The sequence below is a fragment of the Cyprinodon tularosa genome, unplaced genomic scaffold (genome assembly GCF_016077235.1).
Source record: "Cyprinodon tularosa strain WSP-4 unplaced genomic scaffold, ASM1607723v1 ctg396, whole genome shotgun sequence".
Lineage (NCBI taxonomy): Eukaryota > Metazoa > Chordata > Actinopteri > Cyprinodontiformes > Cyprinodontidae > Cyprinodon > Cyprinodon tularosa.
In genome coordinates this window covers 363154-387090 of record NW_024039114.1, presented here as the reverse complement: position 1 = coordinate 387090, position 23937 = coordinate 363154, and the positions used below count along the sequence as shown (strand labels likewise).

The window sequence follows — 23937 nt, the reverse complement described above, 5'->3', positions numbered from 1 at the left end:
TTTCTATTTTGATGTCTGTAGCTATATTTGCCGCCATCCTGACCTTATGTGGATGTTGTTGTATTCCATGTATTAGAGCGCTGCTAAATAGACTAATTACCACTGCAATACAACCCATGAAAACAGAAATGTATGCCCTTATGTCCACTGAGGAACACCTATCGGATGATGAAGACAGCGAAGAGGATGAATTCTCTTTACACTTTCCTGACTTTTATCCTAATCCCAACGACAATAACCCACCAGTTTAAAGTACCTCTGAGTGTACCCTTTACAGCAAAAAAAAAAAAAAAGAATGATTTCTTAGTTGAAAATCTGAAAAGAAGTAACTATTGAATGATAAAATAAATAGCTTAAAGTGAATAAACAGGAGGGAAATGTTGGGTTAATTAATTGTACATAAGTTATTCTACTTTAATCATATTACTTTAATCATATTATACTTACACATTTTGTTATCTCTATCTTACTCATATTACAAAGAGTGTTAAAACATTTAGTTTTGTTTGCTGTGTCATTAATGTTTTTTAAGTCTGTGCAGGAGGGATGTTGACTGCGACTGCTGTTAACAGATGCCGTTAAGGGTGTGGAGGAGCATGGAGAACTGTGCAACTAGATAAGGAGAGGGGTTATCCTTATCCTATGATGTTGTATGATGTTGTACGAAAATTCTGGTTTCAACTGGGTTCTGTTCCCTCCCCCTTTAGCGGTTGAAACCACATTGTAATCAGGGCGTTTTTTCAATAAAGGGCTTGGAGAGCAGATACTGCTTCAGAGTGGGTTTGAAGTTGTAACTGAATGCAGTTTCTGATCCCCTCTCCTTGCAAGTAAAATATACTCAATTCTCTGTGTCATTCTTTGTGCAGGTTGCTGAATAAGGTGTTTGGTGTTTAAACCTAACAGTATTATTAGGAAGCTGAGGATTGAACGAAGGAGCTGCAACATCCCTCAGATGTTTGCAGGGCTTGGCAGCCTAGGCTCTAAGAACTGACCTTCCGTTCAGCTCATGTACACTTCCTCAGCTCTCTGCAATTAGAGGGAGAGCGGGTAGGAAAGATAAGTTTTACTTGCCTGATAAACCAGACTAAATGTGAGATTAAATGCGTAATTTAATCTGGCCCCGATGAATGAGACATCGGAATATTGTTGATGAAAACAACCCGTTATTTTTCTAACTGCTGTCTGTGCCTATTGGCCAACGCTCTGACCAATGAGTGCAACTGACTGTGCTGGTGTGTAAAAAAAACAGCGTTTGATGACAGCGATCTTTATATAAAATAACTAAAATAAATTCTACAAAAGCTCCAAATGGTTGTTTAAGATATAATAAAAATAGCTACATATTTATGTACATATATTCATTGCATCTTTACATTTGCAATTCATTTAAAATAAGCTATTAAGGGTTTTTTTTCTATATTGTTTATTTAGAAATGTTAATTTACTTTAAGCATATTTTTAGATTAATCATTTCAATTTAAAAAGTCTTTTTCAAGCCATAATGTCATTTTGATATTACTTTTAAATTTTTTTCTATTTCACTGTGAATATTAAACAAACAAGCAGCTCCAAAAACATAATAATCCAGATAAAACTCCTTATGTTTTTATGTAATTATATAAAAACACAAAACATAAAAAAACTAAAGGAAAATTAAATCTATCAAGGTTTAGATAAATCCCAAAAATGGATCACATAAATAATCGATAGGTGCTGCCCTAATTTAAAGTCATTAAGCCACAGAAACATGATAGAGGGCTTCTGAAGCTGCTGAATAATTGAATATTTGGGTATAACTGGGTTTCTACAGTCAGAATTCACAGATGACGTTAATATCAGAATCATCCAGACTCTTCTTGCCTCTTCAGAGAGACCACATCTGCCTCTGCTGCACTTTTCAAACGGTTACTGATGACGGAATCAATATCACTTTACAGTTATAAATACTACATGAACTAACTGCAAGTATAACGGCCTGTACTTCAGAGCTGAAAGAATAAACCATGATGTAGCTGCTGTGTTTTACCCTCCAGTTAGTTTTGCATTTTTATAGGCCGGGAATTGAAAGTGAAACGAACCTGCATTCGACTAACAGCGGATGCTTTCATCCATCTGAAATTACAAATTTCTCTTACAGAGTCTGAAGAGATTGGGGGGGTTTAAGATCACAAAAAGGATTAGCTTTAAACGCGACCATCTGTCTGAACCTCTGGATTAAGACGCCACAGTCGGAATTACGGTTTGTTAGAAAACGGGTGGAGGAAAAGGGGAGGGGCGGAGTTACGGCTCATGGATTCGTTTTTCGGGCCTTCGCTTGGCTCTGCTGGATTAAATATCCTAAGTCTGTAGAAAGTAGTTCCCTGAAACTCAAAACTGTAAATCAACAGGAGGTCTAGATAAAACTGAGGTGATTCTAATTCATTTTAGTGACCTTTAAAAGGCTATTTATGTTTTTAGGGAAGATCTTCCTAGCAACATAAGGTCACAGGGGTCACAGGGTCTTCCTGGAGCTGAACGGGCTGATGAAGTAAGCAGAAGCAGCCAGGACAGAGTTGAAGAGATCAGGGTGTCCATTTCCACAGCATGACCGCATGCTTGCACAGTTGCACACGCAAGAAGTCGTGCCCACTTTTTCCTGCCTGCATCTCTCACAGGCCTATCATGGACATGCATGTTTGAGGACCCATCTGAGTGCATTGGTGTCGTGCAGGAAGGGGATAAATTTAGCTCTTTAGCCCCAGATTGGAGGTAGTGGCCCTTTATCCTGCTCTGTCCTACTTCAACTCCTGACGTTCCACGCCAATCAAAGCGTCCCATCGCTGTGTTTATCTGTGCTTACCTACTGAATGCTAATGTACAGTCTTTTTTTTTATTTATTCATAATCAGTCCCTGTGGTGAGCTTTTGTAACAGCTTGACTTCTTAAAGATGCTCCCAGTTAGACGACAAAATCAGAAGCGCACAACAGACTAAACATATTTAAATGGAGCGGAGCAGCAATCTGAGGCTTCCCTGATTGCAGAGCAGTTGGAATACATTACAGAACCAGTAAACACACAAAGCAGGCCCAGATATATTCCACCCTCTTTGTCTGGATCAAACTGAAACATCAAAGCTGAAGCGGATTTAATATTGCTCTCAATTTCTATAATGCAGCCAATTAGAAACAAGTCGACGAGTTGGTCTGCCCGAAGGCGGCCAATAGACCATGAGCATCCCGCTTCACCTTGGAAACACACGATCCCAGGGTGCATTTCCCTGCTGCCATGACAACGGAGAGGAGCTCTCCCTCGCTCATTCCCACACTCCCACCGTCCCCTTGTGTTTCTCTCTCTGTGTGTCTCCTGAAGGCGGTCTACCTAGCAGAGGAAGGTTCATAGGAACCTGCAGCCGCCTGCAGCGCAGACAAAGAGATGAACCTGCAGCTGCATCAACAGTTGCTGCCCTACAGTTGGCGTGAAAAAATAAAGGCTTACAAGAGGGTTTCAAAACACTGAAATCCTTGTTTTCATTTTTCTACCAGAGCAATAAAAGACTGAGCTCATAGCAGATTCCTTGAATAAAGTAGGAGCTAACTCTGCTTTTAACGAGATTTATTTGAACCGCTTTGGTCTCTTTAGATGCCTGCTGCTGATAAAGGCATCAGGCTGAAACAGAAAGGATGGGAGGGGAGGACAGAGAGATGATGTAAGGCTCATCAGGCAGGCTGAGGTCTGGGGTTGAGGTTATGAGTGCTGTCAGAGGACTTCAGCCTCCACCAACTGGCTGCTTTGGATGCTGAACAGGAGGAGGCAGAGCATCAGCAGGGGGGGTGGTCCAATGTTTTCCTCCTGCTGGTTCCCATTTATTTTTGAGCTTTTATTAAATTTATGGAGGAAAAAAGCAATCTGCAGGGGGAAATTTATTTTGATAGGACTGCAACTGATGATTATCTGATGAATCCGTTGATAATTTTTTAGATTAGTCGGCTAATAATCTGATAGCCAAAGGTTCCTTAAAGAAACTTTTGTTTTTTTTATGAAATCAAAGCAGGGGAAAATAAAACTTTTCCAATGTACATCTCAATACAGCATTTGGCAGACAAAAAGATTTATTTTTTTTCTTAACCTCTCAAAACCCACCGGGTGGCCAGCAACCCGTTTTAAAGTGGTTACATCTAATAACTCACAATGCATGAAAATTACACCGGTAAAATGTTTACCAATATAGACATGTTAGACATCATTGGACAGCTTAGATTCTCCACAACTCAACCACCAAGTTCATTTTATGGACACAGTGAGCACCAAAGCACAATTAACACCGATATAGCAGCATCTCAAAATGTAAACATGACCAAGCAGCCACAACAAGCAAGCATGTCTGTATTACTGCTGTTAAAAAAAAACCTGTTAATTTCTGAGGGGGGGGAAACAACTTTCAGTCATGTTTGTACTGATGCGGCTGTGTTTTTATTTATATATTCAGAAACTAGAAAGTTTAAGCTTTCAAAATACGTATCGCACATGTAATTTGGGCTTACAGTTCCTAAGTTATTTGATTTTCCATTTGGGATGCAAAATAGGCGAGAATTTCCCAAAATGAGGTGGATGTTAAAAGGTTAAATGATAAATGAATAGATATTATATAAAAATGTTGGTATAACTACTGCACTAAGTGTGTCTATCTTTCAGGTGAAGGCCTGAAAACACAAACACATTGGAGAGAAAAAATTTCCACGCTGACGGCAAAAGCTGATGTTATTTAAGACTGAAGAAAAAGTTTTGGGAGAAGGTATTTTGTCACAGAAAAAATAAAAGATAAATATTTGGAAAGTGATTTTCAAGGGACAAAAAATATTTATTTTTTTCTTTAAATCAGAGAAAAACATTTTCTCAAAAATAGATTTCCCTCTTAAAATGTTTTTTCTCTCTCTCTCAAGTCTGTTGGCCCTTCTTAGAACTGAGAGCCGTTCTGTTGAAACTGGCCAATAGGTCGCTCTCAGTTTATGTTCAGTTTAAGCATTATTTTAAAAATATATCGATTTTTACAGGGGGAAAAAAACCTATTCAGACATAGAGAGATATTTGGATTCTTAAAAATCACCCAGGAACAGGAAGTTAGACCTTGAAGACTGTGGGATTCCCCCAACAGAGAGATTTTGTTTATAACATCTAAAGTTTGCATGGCTCCCAAGATTTTAATACTGAAAACAAATTCTCAAAGTTTGTGGTTGAACTCCAACAGAGACGTGCCTTTTGAAGCACGGTCCGAACTGTTTTAAGGGAGCCGATGCAAAACAGTTCCTAGACTGCTCTGCAACAAGAGGCAAACACAATGCATGGAGGTGAAGTGATGAGAAAACTACATTAGGCAGTCTCAAATACAGTCTCCATACGGTGGTTTTATGTCACCTGGTGGATGAACTGACCATTTGTTTTTGTTTATTCTTTCTTTTGTGAGCAGTGGGCTTAATGCTGCCCTACAAGGCTTTTAACCTGGGTTTGAATGGAGACAAAGCCATTCTAAAGCACATATCAAGGAGCTCATTTTGAGCCTGGATCCATATTCATTTTTGATTCTCTTCATGGTGGAGAATCCTGCTTCACAGCAGCAGGTGAAGCCAAACATCCTCTAAATGTTATGAATAATTTCTCTAAACAGTTGCAGCCCTCAAAGATGGCAACCTGCGGTTTTGTATCAAAACTTCCCAGAACAACCCAAAACAGGCTCCTGGCCTTAGAGCTACCAATTCTAAGGCTACATAAACAGATTTCAACTGTTAAATAAAAGTGTCTCCCTGAGCAAACAGGAAAAGATGCCCGTTTTGTTATTTGTCAACAGGGAATGATGCATCACATCTTAGCGATCCTTTGATTATCAGTATTCGAGTGTATTTGCGGTCATAGTGGATCAAACAGAAGGAGAGACGAAAAGGTCCTTAACAACAGTAGAGATCCAGGGTGGTTGCATCGCTATTTATAAACCTGCCCAGTCTGCTTTCTGACAGCAGAGGGGGATGAAGAGAAATGCAGAGTAAGAGAGAGGAGGGAGAGGCATAAAGGGTGGCCTGTGAATTCCACAGAGAGGAAAAGACCATTGTTTTTTGGTTTTTTTCCCTGGACTGGAGCCATCTTTGATCGGTACATCAGGTTAAAAAAAAAGCTATACTACTTAGACTTTATTATAATAATTTTTTGTCCAATTTTTCAAATTTAAATCATAAAGAAAATAACAAACATTCCTTCAGATGAGGATGAATCCAGGCTACGTTATGATTAACCCTTTAAAGCCTGGACCGGTGAAAAATATATATACATCTTTTTGATTAGAACTGTCAATTAACTTTCTGACAAATTAAATCAAAAACATTCTTTTTAAATAAGTTAAACTAGAGAATTTATTTGCATCAATTTTGATACAGTAAGCCTTTCTGTAGAATCTTTTACACATTATCTGTTCGCTGAATGCGTCTTATTGTGTAAGTCAGGGTTTTTAAAAACAAAAATATCACACTGATGACTCAAAAGTCTCAAAAACTCGCTTATCAGATATGATACACTTGGCTTTAAAGGATTCAAACTTTTCCCAAACTGGGTAAGAGAACAAAAACACCAGAGAGCCCAAATCTGAGGACTATAGATGCACTGATAAGGAAAACCAAAAATATAGATTTTTGTGACGGACGATAATCAATTATTTACAAAGATCATATATTTCCCTACCATTAAGATACCATGAAAACATTGCTTCTCCAGTTCAGGTAAACACACACTATCCTGAGCTGCAGCACAATCGTTGTCACATGACCAAACAAACACCACATGACCGATCCCCCTCCCCCTCCTGAAACAAAAACACCACATAACGGGAAAGTAAAAATCATTGTTAATATCAACCCATAGGATGGATATTTAAAGACTGACAGGGAGGATAAAGGAGCAGCGGAGGGAAGGAATTTAAACCTCCAACATTCAAGAGAATGACAGGAAAAATCTATCTGGTTAAGAAAGTTTCTCCATGTCCACCGTTGCTACTCGGTGGTTGGACAAGGAATTCAGTTAACACATTTTAATGTCTCGATTCATCTGTTTTCCACATTTAAATCAGTAATTAGTTCTAAGGTTTAATCACAATTTGAAAGGTTTATTAATAGACAGATCAATAGAGCGGTTTTGCATGTATCAAATCGGCCGGTATGTAGAGACGCTGGCTGCTTGATTGTTGACATCATGTAAAGGGTTTGCGTTGCAGCTCCCTCCATTTGCTATCCATTTGTAAGGTTTTTAACCACTTAAATGGAAGAAGAGAAATCAATATCAGTCTGAAGAAACTAGCAGTACAAATCTGGGATCAGTTAGACCAATGTCAAAATAATCGGTAATGGGATCGGCTTAAAAATAACCTGTAGTTTAAAGACTAAGCAAGCATAACAGGAGAATAACAGCTGATAGTAAAAACAAAAAAAGCAAGAAAGGAATAAATTAGGGGATCCCAAACAGTTCAGTCTGTAGCCCATAAAAAATATTATTTATAAATGCTTAATAAAGCAATTAGATTTAATTTACATAAATATATTTATATTTTATTAACATTTTATTCTTTTAGTTCATCATTTTAAATGTAATTTAAGTTATTTAATGTGATATTCAATGGGTCATTTTAAAATGTAACTATATATTTACTATTAGAATCCTTTATTAGAGCAAAACTAAATCCAACATCAATTCATTTCATTTTTCTTTTTCATGATGTATTCTGGCCTTTCTGGCATTTAACTACGGGATCACATGATGATTCTGAAATAAATCAAACCTCATGCTTTTTCCAAGCCTAGTATGACCCCGTAAGTATTTAACCATTAAAAAAATTTTTATTGTGCAGTTTGCTCTCCATACCCTGCAACGAGCCCATCACTACGACCATCGTGTATCGTCCAAAGAGAGAGAGTTCAAAGAACCAACCGATGCATGCAGGCTGAGCTAAACAGGAGCTCCCTCAGTCGCAGCATATAAGCCCTCTCATCTGCTGTCACATTTACACAAGCATTAACCACGCACTTTTAATTTTCACTAGAACCATCTAAAAAACAACTTTCACAGCATCTGAATCTTCACTGTGGGGGAAGTTGAGAGGAAGTGCAAACAAAAAGGAGAGGAAAGCCATCATGGCCGCCGTCAGACAAGTAGTGCATGTGTTATCAATAAGCCCAGACACGGACTGTAAGAAATCCAGCTCAGCAGATAGTGAGGAGAAGGAGCGCCTCTGTGGCTAATATTCAAACACTAACAGCACAGAGGTCACTGAGTATTCCAGAGCTGATCTGAAACACCAGAACTGAGGCAGGAACAGCATTTTAAACAGAAAAAGCTTAAAAACTCATTCAATAACCTGCACTTATGATTGTAGAAGCTACTAAATCATTAGTATGCTCTAACTAACAGACTTTAAGTAGCTTCCGTGTACAGCAGTAACACGTTAGCATGATCTATGGCACTGTTAATCACCGTATAGTCTATAATCATTACAGAGAGATTTTAAACAGCAATGAGGAGGAGCACAGGTGGAGGAATTTCTCCCGTACCTCTTGTTGATCGGCTTCTCGTGCTTCTCGTAGGGTTTGACGAACCACTTGCCGAGGCGTACAAAGCCGCGGTTCATGAGGCAGCGCTCCAGCAGGTTGTGGATGGCTTTGAACAGCAGAGTGCGACACTCGTAGGAGAGGCCGTTCTCCCACTCGTCATCATCCTCGGCTGGAGAAGGAGAAAACACAGAGAGGCAAATAAGAATAAATGGGTAAGGAAGCTTGAAAACACACAGAAACAAAAGTGCAGGAAGAATGGTGAGCGATGGCGCTTAGAGCGCTGGCACAGCACGCCGGCGGCCCGCCACTTGATCCCACCGCACATTGGCTAATGAGGCTATTCATCAGTGCTTATGAGATGACATACGGGAGCGCCAGCTGTCATTGTCAGCCTAATGTCACATTTATACTGTATCTCTAACATCAACATGTAAAATCAGCTTCTAACCCAGAGCTACCCTAAAAAAAAGGTGTCAACAGGATAAATATGAATAAACTTAAACACAAATGGACTCTAATCTTTAGCAGATCCACTAATCAGGAAGAGGTTAAACATACTGAAAAGGTAAAACCACGTTAGTTCAAAGTACAGCTGGACAAGAACGTAGAATCAATATCTAATCATCATATTTATTTATCCAATAACAGCGTTATTAACCACTTTTAACCACATATATAGGCTACAATTAGTGTTTCATCTCTGACTGAATTTCAGTGAGCAGTAGAGACTGACACGGGAGTGGATTTTCACTCCTGTCCCGTCCCACAGACAAAAATTGTGTCCCATCCCGATCCCGGGCCAGAGTAGAAATCTAAATCCTGTCCCGTCCCACTCCTGGTGAAATTACTCCCGCTCCCATTCAGAATGACTCCCGCTCCTGCACCACTCCCATTCTTGTTGTTTTTGAGCACGGGTGAAAAACTCAGAGCGGAAGCACTGTTGGTTTTTGGGTCGTGTAGTTTTTTTGACTTGCATTATAGTGTAGGCTTCAAGGAAAAAAACTACAAAATGGCGGCGCCAGTACTGGATTTTTTTCTTTCTATTTTATTTTATTTTTTGGCATCGATCCTAGTTTTTTTTAGTTACTATTGGTGTGCTCCCGCTACCGTCTGCTCCCGTTAATGTTTAATCCTGCACCGTCCCAATCGCGTGATCGTTACTAATACTGACTCCCATCCCACGGGAATCCCCCGGGAATCCCGTGACCCGTAGGATTCCCGAAAAATTGTCAGTCTCTAGTGAGCAGCCGATTCAAACCAAAAGAGCTGCAATATTTTGACTGCATGACGTTCAGCAAAGACACATGCCGTTTCTCAGTTCACGGACTCGTGTCCTTGCCAAGTATGTTCTTGAGAAGAACACAGGAAAGTGTGGACTCTGGGAGAACGGGAGCCAGTAGCATAAATATATGTCCATTGGAACAGAAGCGTACTCTTGACGTCACCACACGCTCGGCTCGTCTGGAGCTGCGTTTGCCCTCCTGTTATTAATAGTCTCTAGATAATAATAAATTATTACTTTTTTCTTTTAGTGGGGGATTAATAATGAATACAGTCAGATAAACATCAGATAAAAAAATAAAACAAAAAAAAATTGCCATCACAGCCAGTGGTCCTTCGCACACGGCTATGCTAAGAGATGGCTGCTGCAGACGGGCTGCGGTTAGCCTCAGAGGTCCGCTGGTTGCTACGATCCTCTCAACTTCAGAAATTTTCTTTTAAAATATGCATTAAATCAGTAAATGGGCCACAAAGTGACGCTTTAAAGTATAATGTTTTCGTCTCAAATGATCTTAGAATGTACTTTTATAGAACAACTGCAACAGAAAAGAGAACTTTTAGCTTAATACTCTGAGCTCTGTGAGAGCTCCATTGGAAGCTGCTGCTGCCGCAGTGCATGCTGGGTAAATAGGGAGGGGCGAGAGCAACATCCGGGGGCTACAAGATGAGCGACGATTATAAGATGAACAAATGTCCACATTCTGGAAAAGCTCTCTCTGATTTTAGTGTCTAATTAATGACGGGTTGACCGTGTAGAAAGTGTGACGGTTAAAAGGAACAGCTATTTCTGCAGCTCAAAGTCAGAGTAGAGGAGCGGATCATTTTGTTTGGACTGAGCCGATCCTTGCTGTGATAAAGGAAGCGTTGCTAGTGTTGTCAACATTCCCTCTTCCCAGGAAAATAAAGAAAAAGGCTGCCTTCTGTTTTGTTTTACTAAAGATGAGAAGGAAAAGAAAAAAAAAAACAACTTTTATTGACAAACAGAACAACTGAAATCAGATCAGAGCAGGAGGGAAAGCAGGAGTGAGAGAATGGAGCAGCAAAAATAATAAAATAACAGTTCCATGTGAACTGGATTGAATCTTGGATATCTAATATTAAAATGCAGAAATCCCATCCAGCTAATTAGTCATTATCGAAGCAGGTATCTGATGCAGCTAATTAGTCGATATCAGAGCCGATGTCCGATCCAGCTAAATCATTATAGGAGCTGAAGTCGATTCAGCTAACTTGTCGATATAGGAGCCAATATCCGATGCAGCTAATAAGTCAATATTGGAGCTGATATCCAATCCAGCCATATAAGTCATAATTTTCACAGCAATTACATGGACCTGCTAAAATAATTCCAAGAGGTTTGCGCAGACATCTATTGGGGGCTTTCCTGGCTGTCTTTCTGAGGCTTTCATATTGTTAACAGGGGTTGACGTTAAGGACTTTTACCACTTGACTTTCACATTTCATTTGCCCAGAAACAATTTTTACTTGCCCAGTATAATGTTTGATAAATATACAGTAGTTCCTAATATTCATTTTTGTATATATATCAATGAAACATGTTTGTTTTTTAAATGTTTTTTGTAATTCAGTAAGTTTCCAGGTTCCTGGTGTGTATAGGCATGCGTCAGATAATGAACTCAAGCCTACATTACCGTGTTAACATGCTTTCAAGCCTTCCTGCACATTCTTTTCAAACTAAACTTTGCTTTAAACTGTTGTGTGCTTGGAAAAATATAAATTGTAATGTTAAAAATCTAAAAAAAACTCAGGTTAAAAACTTAAGATAAATCACAAGACAGAAGTCAATGTCAAAAATGAATAACTTATTCTAGAGTCACGGTATGTTGATACAAGATAATACTATTAATATAATGTGACTTTTCTAGAGAATCATTATTAATAGTTATTTTATACAGGGTTTCCACAGTTTTACATAATTTCAGAATTCCATGACTTTTAACTGACTCAGGATTAGTTTTCCCTGACAAAATAAATGCAGCAACAAGACAATAATAATAATAACATAACAGGTCACCAATTTAACATGTTTAGCTCTATAACATTTAAATGCACCTCTCCAATGTCTAAGAGAAAAAATTTAATAAAATTTTTTTATGTATGACCTGCATCACTGTATAGAAGACTGCCATATGATAGCGCTTTCTTGCTTGTTTGTCGTTTTGGTAACTACATCAAAATTACCGCTAGGTGGACAAAAATCACGCCATCTTGCGGAAAATCTGCTTTTTCAAATCACGAGAGAATGTGTACAAAACAACAAAAACGGTGCCGGGGTCGCTTCTGGGTCGTTTTCATCGAATGACGGCGATTTTAAAGTAATTTTGAGTGATAAATAAAAAAAAAATTTTGCGATCATTGCACTTGCCTGGCGGGCAAATGCAATGAAATTTGTACTCTCCCGACAATAAAAACGACTTGCCCCGCCCGGGAGATCAGGCGTTGGTTAACATCGAGCCCTGGTTAACATCAATATCGGAACAACATAAAATACACCGCGGTTCTGGTTAGGCAGTGTGGCTTAGACATTTTAATTTGGATGTTCTCCTTCCTGGTAGCTTTGATTTCAATCACCCCCTCCGTTTCACAACAGACAAAGAAAACATAACATCTAGCGGTATCACCCAGTGAGTTAGTTTATCACTGTCGCCTCATGCTAAGTATCATTCTCATCTGATCTGCCCTGGAAACGCGATCCTAGCCCTACATTGGCAGCATTTTCCAGCTTTGGCTTGATAAATAATTCTAGTCTTTTTTATGCTTTAATTTCCTTATACTACACCCGAGTGATTAAACCAATAAAATAATTTGTTAATGGTGATATCATTTTTTTGAAAATCTTTTTTCTTTTTTCACCAATGAACTTCCATAGCTCAGAGTAACATCAGCTTTTGTTCTTATTTCTGCACACATACAGTAACTAATAAACCAGCTCTGTCAGTGAAGCTACCAGCTGCTAGCATTCAGTGTCATGATTCCATTGTTTTTTGTGAAACATGATTATTCTATAAGCAGGTTTCACTTCTTTAGTTACGCTGCTGTGAATGATGTTCACCTCCCAGAGGTGGTGATTGCAATCAAAGCTAGCTTTTGAAGCAGTTATGTCATGTTTCATTTGTATCGTGAAACTTAAGTGAGGATAATAAATGATTAATTGGACATGACAGGAAAGAAAATCTGATTTTAAACTATATCACCCAGCCCTACCTGCTATCAGTCTAGTATAGAGTGCATAATCTCTAGAAGGAAAACTAAACACAGATAAATGCAGTGAAATGATATTTCACTGCTCTGCTCTGAGCATCTGTTCTCTCAGCAAAGTCGTTATTAACTTTTAATGCCTCGTAGTTTAGCATACTTTAATGAATAACGGATAGACTTTTGGGACCTTTATTACATTATTTAATGGCGACCGGGATGCATTTCTGGTTGTATGTGCATACATGAGCTGATAGTAGGGATCAGGCAGAACAAAAAGATGAACTGATGTCACTCTGAGGGAGCTGTGGAAGCCCAAGGAGTGCAAAAAAAATCCATATTACATAAAAAATTGTGTCTTTATAAAGAGAAAATTGAATTAATCGATAAATGCCGCATCATCCACTCCTAATTTGGAGGAAAATTTGGGTCAATTGATTTTGAATATGTCTCTAAACCTCTAACCTAAAATTTTGATGTTTATACACAGAATCTATATATGAGAACTAATTGGATATCTGATGCTTTTCATTTCAGATTCAGTCCTGTAATCTGCAGAGCGGGACTTTTCAGGACACCTTGATGAAAGTAACAGCCTGTTTCCTGAAATGCAAAACAGCAACATTACGAGAAGATCCCACGAAAATCAAAAAATGCTCCATTAGACAAAGAGAGGAAGCAAAATGCTGCTGCTGCCTTTTTAACTTTGGAGGCTGAAGATGCTTCCTGTTCCTCAGCACAACAATCCAATGCAAGATGCATTATAGGAGAAGTCCGGTCATATTCACGATTCAAACTTCTGAAAGTACTTTAAATATGAAATTGTACATACTGTTCAATAAATGATAAGTGTTTTTAATTAAGATTAATTTTCATGTGAATGTGCTTTACTGGAGGCATCCATGTTTGTCAAAGAACACTACTGCCACCTACTGGTTTGTGACGTCACGGTGCGGTATCGGCTGTTGATCAAGTCCCACTGCTTTATCTGGTGCTTGTCACAACGCGCTATTATCCAAGTCATCTTGAAAACATTCTTCTTCCAAATGTTGGCTACATATTACGTGTTTTTTCTTTGGCCAGAAGTTCGATGGTAAATCCTCCCTCTTCAAGTTGGCAATCCAACCATGAACCCGTCCATGGAGGATCAGGAATCGGAAAGGTGAAATAACTTTTTTTTTTTCACTTTTACCCGATGTATTCCAACATCCAGCTGCCATGCACGTGGGCATTGTCAGTTTCACTATAGCTCTGGTGAATTTCAATGGTGAAGTCCTCTGGAAATCTTCAATAATTGTTGTTGATTGCAGATGTGTCTAGTAGTTCCCATTGATTTAGCTTGTAAAGCGGGGAGAATGGCGCTAGGCTTACCGCACTGTGACGTCACTGCTGGAAGATGGCAGGAGGGAGGGGTTACTATATTTAGGCAAAAATTGCCCCTTTCAGACTTGGTGATCACGATAAAAACTGTTGTTTTTTTTGTTTTACAGATTAACACTAAATTAATTAAATCACAGCGAACATATTAGTTTTAGTTATAAAATATGATCCTTTGATCAGTCCTTGCTGACCGGACTTTTCCTTTAATAACAATAACAAACCATTTTTAACATATCATCCCAACTCTAGTAAAACTCAATGAAAGAAAATCCAATGTCATAAAAAAAAAAAAACAACTTTAAAAGTTTGTAAAAACCTGCTTAGTCCCTCAGTGGTGATGAAGTGGGAATTGATGGTAGGCTGCACAGCTTAGTGCCTTTAACCCAAACCTCTGCTAACAGTGAGAACAGTTCAGCTGTCAAACAGAGAGACAATGCAGAGTTTCCAATCCTCCTGCATCCTTTGCTTTTTGTATTTTTGCTTTTTGGAAAACTTACTGTTTTCCAGAGCAGGCTGTAAAAGAGACAGTGAGCGTGGCATTGCTGCTCACAATAAAAAAGTGTGCCATTAGACCCGTATCAGTCTTGCTTTCTGAATCACATTCTGGGCTGGCCTGAATGCAGCTCTAATCTTATTAACAGCCACTGCTCACATCTTATAGCACTTAAGCTCCTTTCAGTCAAGTCTGCAGCAAACATCTCCCAGAGTGCGCCGTCTCCCGCCTGAGCTCGGCCATAATAAGCATCGGGAGCGACCCCGCCGTTCCTGGCGCTTCGCTGAGGAGACACAAGCAGGCCCACAAGTGACTTAATCAGTTTAACTGAATTAAACAGCAAGCCCTCGTCCTGCTTGGCTATCTGTACCAACTAATACAAACCTTCAGAGAACATGTTTCAGGGATAAAAGCAAAAAAAGGTCAGTCAAACATGTCCAGCAGATAGTTTAAAGAATAAATGCCAGCAAAGAAGGAACTAAGAAAACCTGACAGGGACCCAGCTGATGAACAAAGGATTTAGAGCAGGGATAGCCAATTAAAAATCAGCAGGGTCCGAATTAAGAAAATCAACAACCAATAAAGGTCCAGAGACATTTTTAATTAAACTCTGTTACTTTAAACTGAATTTAACACTGAAATAAAATAAGGGTTTTAAGCATCCATGTTATACATAGAATGTTTAAATCAAAAATATAAAAAATTAGAATAGAAAATGTTTCCATTTTAAAATCTAAAGTCTTTTATGAAGTAGAGAAGAACAACCGTTCCGTTTGGTTTAAAAAAAAAAACCCTGAACTGACCGTTTTATTATTTTTTTCGTTCTTTTTTCTGTCTTAATGTTCGCAGTGGGCTTTATGCTGCCCTGCAAGGCTTTAAACCTGGGTTTGAATGGAGACTAAGGCATTCTAAAGAACATATCAAGGAGCTCATTTTGAGCCTGGATCCATATTTATTGTTGATTCTGTTCATGGTGGAGAATCCTGCTTCACAGCAGCAGGTTGAGCCAAACATCCTCTAAATGTGCAGGGTCATCTTTGAGCACAATTTCACTTTTCTTTCACCAGTTCACCACAGTTCTTCCAGCAGTCCAAACTTTCTGTGCTCTCTTTTTCTCATCGTCTCCTCCTTGTTTTCCATCGCCCAGCTTGCCACTGCTGTCATGCTAATCCATGACCTCTGGTTTAGACACTACGGTGAGAAGAAGGAACAACCAGGAGCAGAAAAGGATTCAAAATAATCCACTTTTACCTATTCTATCCCCCTCTAAAAATCATCCAAAATTAACACTATTCATTCAAAACCCTCATAAACACATCGCATTTAAAAAAACTGTCTTTTTCTTTTTAAGAAAAAATGTAAACGAAGCTTCGTGCTTCACAAGGAGCCATTTATCCCAACTCCTCTAAAGCTCTTTTCAGCGGCTGTAACTCTAGAAGACACAGCAACTTACAGTCGCCATAAACCCTTACCAACAAGCCAAGAGGAAAAAAGCAACCTCAGGCTTGCTGCAAACGAACCGGGGGCTACGTGCGCAGCGATTTCTGACAGGGCCCGACTAATTCATCAGGTGCGGCCGCGTGATGAAGGATAAGATCCGGAACATGGAGAACGCAGTGCAAAAGGCAGGAAAAGGGCAGGAAAACAGCAATTTCCTATTAAATATTTAGAGCGCCGGCTAAATAACAACAGAATAAAGCCATTTACCTTTTAAGAAACAGTGGAAGCAAAGAGAGCATACAGAGAGTTGGAAAACCTTTTGAAGAAAAAAAAAAAAAAACTAAAATAAGTGATTTAGCAGCTGCTGAGGCCATCCTGAGACAAGGCAGACAAGGGGGGCTAAAAGTCAACAAGCAAAGAAAGTTCAGGCCCGAAGGCATCCATGATGCATTAAGAAAAGGGAAAGGAGGAGATAGGCGGGATTCTCCATTTCAATGATGAGACAGATAACGTACACAGGCAGGGAAACGGCGAGAGCCACGACTCATATCTGTGTCAAGAAAGACATCAAACCAGCATTTAAACCAGTCCTACTGCAAAACCACATCTGCCTCCTCCCTGTCGCCTCTGACTCCTCAGTCTCTCCCTGCAGCTACAAGAAGCCCTTAAAAACAGGCATCTGGTTCACATCAAAATGTTCCTAATGACCTGGTGTTCACTGAGCGAGGCCGACTGCAACATTGGCCGCTTCAGACGCTGCTGCAGCCCAGAGAAAGCTGCTGTTCTCTGCTTAGAAAAGAACTTTATCCGTCTGCAGGTTTCTACAAAGAGCAGCAAAAAAAAAAAAAAAAAAAAACACTGAAATCAGAAGGAAATGCGACTGCGGGGCAGAGATGGGACTTTTTAATTTTTTAATAGCTTCAGGTTTCACAGGGACAGAATAACAACCAACTGGAAAAGCTTGAATCCCCCAACATGTTTGTTGACCTTATTGCTCGTCTGCACAAGTCCCTGAGCAGAACCCATTAGTCTTCTTTGGAAGGAGGAAAAAAAAAAGGACAGAAAAGAAAGGACAGAAGTCTTAGCTGGCATTATCGTTAATCCACCTCCAGCATTGAAACATGCAGCAGCTCATGAGGGTTGCCTAAATAGCTACTTAAGTTTTCGCTCCCATAAGTAGAAAAGTACATCTATGTGAAAAGAGGGCGCCGTGTCTCCTAAGCCACTTAATGTGGCCGCCGTGACGTCACACCAAATCATCAACATCATAGAACTGAAACTTTACATGTAGGTTAAAGGGGTTTTTTTCCCTCTACATCCAGACAGATTAGTTCAAATACGGCAAAATAAATTAAATAAAAAGATCCTGGCTGGATTTTACAACATTAGATACTGTCTTGTACACGTTAATATATATTTAATTAATATGTTCAAACTTTGATCAACAGCCATTTGTTGTTGTTTTTTCTTGTCATTTTAATGAAAAAAAAACTCTTTGAAATAGGACAGTTATTAAAGTCATAGGGAAGCGGCTCTTCCAACCGTTGCATTTCCGTATTCTCCAGAGTGGTGCACGACTTTACGCGAGTGAATAAAGTGAATGTGATTGGTCGTTTATCAAGGGGGCGGGATTGTTTTGGCGGAAGATTCACAAGCAGTTTGATTGTGGCTGGTTTGTCGGAATCATCTTGCTAACCAGTTAGCAACTTAGTGCTAGTAGGTTCCCAATGGGAAATTCCATTGAGACCAAGTAGCACTAAATTGGTGACTTAGAAACGACACTTTCAAGGAACGCTATGGACAGAGGAAACATGCAAGAGGAGGAGAGTTTAGTGTCTGAGGTCGTGGATGAGTCTCCTCTGTCATACATTTTTTATTTAGAGGAGGAAAGCGGGGACGAAGATGTTGTGGAAGAGGACGCCAGGGCGGCAGAAGCTTGGTTTGGTGTAGAAGGCTTACAGCCGTACATGTTTGAGCCCTTGCCTCGCAACGCTGCCAGTTCTGTTACCTCTACGTCTGCAGAAGGCACAGACGTCCATCCCTGTGAACACTGGGACGGAACTCAATGGGAAAGGAAATGATTCTTATTTCAACTGTTGGGTATATTAGCTGCAACATCTGAATCAAGATGCTATGACCGAAAACATTTCATTGACAGAAGACTGTTGATATATGATTGGCCGTATTTAGGTGTTCAGGCTGACGTATAACTAACTATCCTGCATCAAATCACGGAAAAAATAAATACAGATTTTAAGGCAGGATTTTTTATTTTAAATAAAACATTTCCAAAAATTGGGACAATATGGTCTGATAAAGAATACATTTATATACTTGTTAAAGCCAGAATGATTTGACATTTAAATATGATTTTCCTATGACTTTAAAGCTAAATAAGTGAGAAATAGGTTTCTATGATGTATCACATAAAATATGTAGGTCATCTTTTCAATTAAACATAAAAGGATCTACATTTATACCGTTTTTCTCTCTTATGGAGGAATATAAAACTAATTTTCCTTATGCCAGATAATCATTTTCTACTTTTGTCAGAACCAGCAAAATATTATGCAATCTATTTCTAGCTTCTAAAACATTAAATTTTGTTGAATGAACCTCAGATCTTTTTCAACTCTCTTGCAACAAACCATCAGTTGCCGTCAAACTAAGTTTCAGTTAAAGTGATTTTTGATTTTTTGTCTAGCGAACAAAATAAAGCATTATTAGGGTCTTTTTTTTTTTTTTTTTTTTTTTTTTACAAACATCATAAAAACCTACATTTTTTGACTTTCAGGTCAAAATGCTGATTCACACCTTCATGCTGGGATCTAATTGTTTTTTCCACTGTAATCCAAATGTAATCTGCTTCGGACTTCTGTGGGAAAAATCTACAGCCCGGAAAACGAAAAGAAAACGTGACGTCACACGCAGAGCGTTCCTATGTAAAAACCTGCAGCTTGTTGAACAATCAGAATTGAGCTTAGCTCCATTGACGGCGGCCATTACCAGCCGTGTTTATTGCCACTTCCTGACTTATAAGATAAAAGAAAATCCTAGAGGAGAAAACCAGTGACATGTTTCTAGCATCTAGCAGCAGAACACTGCAAAAACTGATCTATTAATAAGTCAACATTTCTCAAATAAAATGTTTTCCTTTTATTTGAGCATGTCATCTGTTAATATCTGTTAGTATTTTGCCTGAAAATTAGATAATTTGATATTATTGAAGATTAAACAAATATTTTTTTTTTTGTTTGTTTAAACCCAGATAATGTGATTAAATTAGCAATCTCTGTTAGCTGCTCAAAAGAGAGTTAGCCTAGTGGTTAGAGCAGTGCGATGGGCTCTGAGAAGGTTGTAAGTACTCGGTTCGATCCCCACAGTCTGCACTCTGGGTCCCTGAGCAAGACCCTTAATCCCACACTGCTTCCCGGGCGTTGCACTATGGCAGCCCACTGCACCCCAAGGGTAAGGGTTAAATGCAGAGATAATTTCCCCATTGTGGAATAGTAAAGGGATTTACATTACAAAATCAGTATTTTTAATGGTGTTTATATACAAAAGTAACATTACAGTAATGCGTTAACTTTTATATTTCTTGAATGCACTGAGTCATAAATGAGCTGAACAAAAACAAATTGTGTTTTTTAAAGAAATTACATTCTAATTGTCTTTCCTTGCAGTAGAAGTAGTGATATTTTAATAACATTTGTTTATTATTTATAATATGTATACTTTTACGATAATTATTTTGATAACATAATTAAACAGAAATTATATATTATGCCCCCAGTTGAAAATAAAATTTTCCATTCATCTTGTTTTCCTGCTAGTGTGAAAAAAACAATGATGGACTGCCTTATTTCAATCAGTTATTAAACTTAAGTTTTTTAGATTAAGAAAATAATATTTCAAGAATAAGTTGTTACATTTTGATTAGAGCTGAAACAATTAATCAATTAACCGTATAGAGACTCTAGAACATGCCTTTAAGCTGACAGAGAAACATACCCAGTGCAGTAATTATACCAAAAATTGTTGAAAAATATTTATAAAATTTGTATTTCAGATTAAATTTTTTTTTCTGTCTGTCAATACGCTCCGTCCAGAACTCAAGTGAAAAGTTTAGGTTTCATATGTTTTGAATTCGCAAACAATCTTCTTTAAGAAACCATTTTCTATCTGATTATTAATCAACAAATTGAAAAAAATTATTTACAGATGAATCTATTTGCAAAATAATCAGTATTTGCAGCCCTAATTGAAAGAATAAATTGTTACATTTCGCTGTCAAAAATTAATCAATTAAATGATATGATGCATTAAACCTTTTTTTTCCCCAGCGTTTTAGTGTCATTACACTGTCACAAGTACAGAGCAATGAAATTAACTCTGCATTTAACCCATCCCTAGGGGAGCAGTGTGGAGTTAAGGGTCTTGCTCAGGGTCCGTGAGTGGCAGGCTGTGGGAGTGGGGCATGAACTTCAGGATTTAAAGCGCTATGCTCTAACCACTAGGCTGCCACTCCCCGAAGCAGGCATTAGTGTGAAGGGTCCTGCCTAAGGATCCACACCGGCAGCTCATTCCCCCCAGCTGGAACACAAACCCAGGCTTCCTGTTTACAGGACGGGTGACTTACCACTGGAGCTAGCCAGCCGCTAAGCTTTGGATATGCACAAACAGAAAGCACATTTATTTCAGCCCTGCTGCACTAAATGCCTGACATTCCTGCTTGCTTACACGTCTGAGGGCGTGCATGTGGCAGGGAGGTGGTGGAGCGGCGGGAAGTGGGCAGAGCACAGGCCCAGAGATGAGTGACCTCATTCAGACAAAGACTGATGTGCTCAGGTGATGCCTGAGACACTTTCATGTCTCTGCCTCCTATGAAGCCAACCCAGATGAGCTGACCTTTATCAAAGCGTTTAGGCAGAAGCGCAGTTAACATCAGGATGGAAAAAAACAGAGAAATTAGCCATGCCCTTACAGAACACATTTCGAAAATATTTAAAAAGGTGGGGCTGTTATTAGAGATGTCCCGATCCAGGTTTTTGCACTTCCGATCCGATACCGATCTTGTTTTTGGACTTCCGATCCGATACCGATACTGGCCGATACCAGCCTATCCGAGCATGTATTTAAGTTTAAGTTAAAGTATTTAGCCTTAGTTGTAAGACTCATGTTGAAAAGGGTTTTAGTACTCTTGATAACATCTAGCCAGCTAAATTAGGTAAGATTGAATAAAACACAATGCTTGGTAACAACAAACTTACCTGTTTATTGAGAGATAAACACAAACTGGACAAAATTATGAATAGCAATCTGAAATTGCACAGTGAGCAGTAAAACCGTAAACAGTTAAAGGTGCAAGTATTACTGTAAGTTTTAATAAAAATGCAAAACAGGGGAACACTGGCGCAAAATAGTGGAATGGATCGTTTCAATCGGCGAAACTGGAAAATACGGACCGGATTTTTTTTTAAAAACTGGATAGGCAGTCTGGATCGGCATTTTACATGCTTTGCAGATACGCATTTTTTTGCCAATATCGGCGTCCCGATCCGATACGTGGATCGGATCGGGACAAGCCTAGCTGTTATTAATGCTTTTTTTTTTATTTGCTGATATTTTCCTTTTAAACTAAAGGGGAAAATGACAGGTGTCTTTTTCTAAAGTTGCTCATCTGTGCATAAGCAATTAGAGCAGCAGTCAGTCATTAAGCAGCAAGATTAATGGCTTATGATCAATGGTGCTCTGGGGGATTGAACCCCGGCTGGCCAAGAGGCACTCTCCTTCCCTCCACTTTATCCTCCTTATCTGCAAGGAAAGAGAGAGGGACCTCTCTGTGAAGTCTCCATTACTAATTAAAGAATATTTCGACAGCAGAGATGGTGGGAGAAAAAGAGAGGCAGGCTACACCCATGGGCAAGGGCTGTACGCATGGCAGAGCCTCTGCGCTGTGCCAGCCAAAGGAGATCCATCAGAGAGAGGCTGGGAGACGGAGACGGAGCGGGAGGAAGAGAGGGAAGCTGAGGGTGGGTTCACAGGCAGGAGATTAGCCCTGGAAAATTGATCCCCAAGTACAAAAGCCACGGGCCACTTTTTTTTCCCTCCCAGGAGCTGGTCTGAGTTTATCAACTCATCAATCTCTGCCTTTACACACCAGAGTTTAGGAGATATTTGAAAGGAGAGTGGAGGAAAGAAAAAAGCAGACAACTCCAGAGCTGAGGTTAACCAAGTGGATCTAATTGACTTTGATGCACATCCTCGGAATGGCGAAGCCCCGTGGAAGGGACAAACAAATCTCCATTTAATGCTTCTGGACATACTTTGTTCGCGTTGACAGCTGAACAATGTGTGGAGAATTCAAAATTTCTGCCCGACTTTCACAGGTTGTCCAACCTCATAACGCTTGGAACGTCCAAAGAGTGAGTGGCATTTCTCCTTCCCCGAATCCTTGCCTAGGGGGGGCGGGGGTTTGGTCAGACTGCGGCGCTCGTACCGTTTGTTACATCATCGCAGGACTGAATCTGTTTTACAGTGCGTTGTGTGTCATCGCTCCTGCCAGGGCTCAGAGAGAGCGCATATGTCGCTCCGATCTGCAGCCGCTGAGTCAGGCCTTTACCAACCAGATGCACTGACATTTGACTTTGCATGGTTTTATGTTGCATCGATGGAGGCCACCACTCAAACACACTCTACAGATTTTAATTGATCTCATGTTCTACGATTACAGCCGGCAGAGTGGGAACAGTTTGTTTTTGACATGTTCAGCATATAATGGGATGCAGGAAAACACATCTGCCACTTCTATAAACAGGACGGTTGAGCATGAACTAACAGTGGTTTGTTAGCGTCCCTGAAAACATGGAAAATGGCTGCATGTTGACAATAATTGGGTGGCACATTTATACGGTATAACAATCCTTTCCTGCATCACTTGTTACTAGGGATGCAAGTTATTGCAGTGATCGACAAATTATTAATGTATAAGCAGATATTTGCTTAAAGACTTTATTCTCTCATATCTAGAGGATTGTTTCATAACATGAAGAGTCAAATGCTTTTTTTAAATATGCAGAATTTATTTTTCTACGTCCTATTTTAATAATTTAATGTGCCAACTGTATTGAATACTGAATGAATAAACAAAAAGTATTTTTCTTACAAATTATTAAACTAAAGATAAAACAGGACAGACCCTTAGTTAGAGTGGCTCAGGTTCTCCTGAGCTATCTCTATAGTTATGCTGCTATAGGCTTAGAGTGCTGGAGGACATAGGGACCCCTATTTCATCATTCTGCTTCATTCTATGGGGGGGGGGCCGCCTTTTACAGCTGCCTTTTGTGTCTCTGCTTCTGTCTTCTTGATTCCCAGTCGTCCTCAGCCGATGGCCGCTCACACTGAGCCTGGTTCTGCTGAAGGTTTCTTCCGGTTAAAAGGGAGTTTTTCCTCTCCACTGTCGCTACAAGCATGCTTAGTGTGAGGGATTGCCTTCGAGTCAATGAGTCGATGCAATCAACTGGTTTTCCTTAGATGCCTTCTGCTATCATGTTAAAAACGTTGCT

The 23937-nt window shown here is 39.4% G+C and overlaps 1 protein-coding gene across 1 annotated transcript in view; it reads right to left on the bottom strand.

Annotated features, from left to right (window-relative positions):
• Nucleotides 1-23937, bottom strand: part of med13a (mediator complex subunit 13a) — a 145704-nt gene that overhangs the window by 83625 nt on the left and 38142 nt on the right. Inside the window, exon 3 of the mRNA XM_038297763.1 lies at nt 8563-8731. Coding sequence (XP_038153691.1) covers nt 8563-8731 — 169 coding nt within the window. The remainder of the gene's footprint in view (nt 1-8562; nt 8732-23937) is intronic.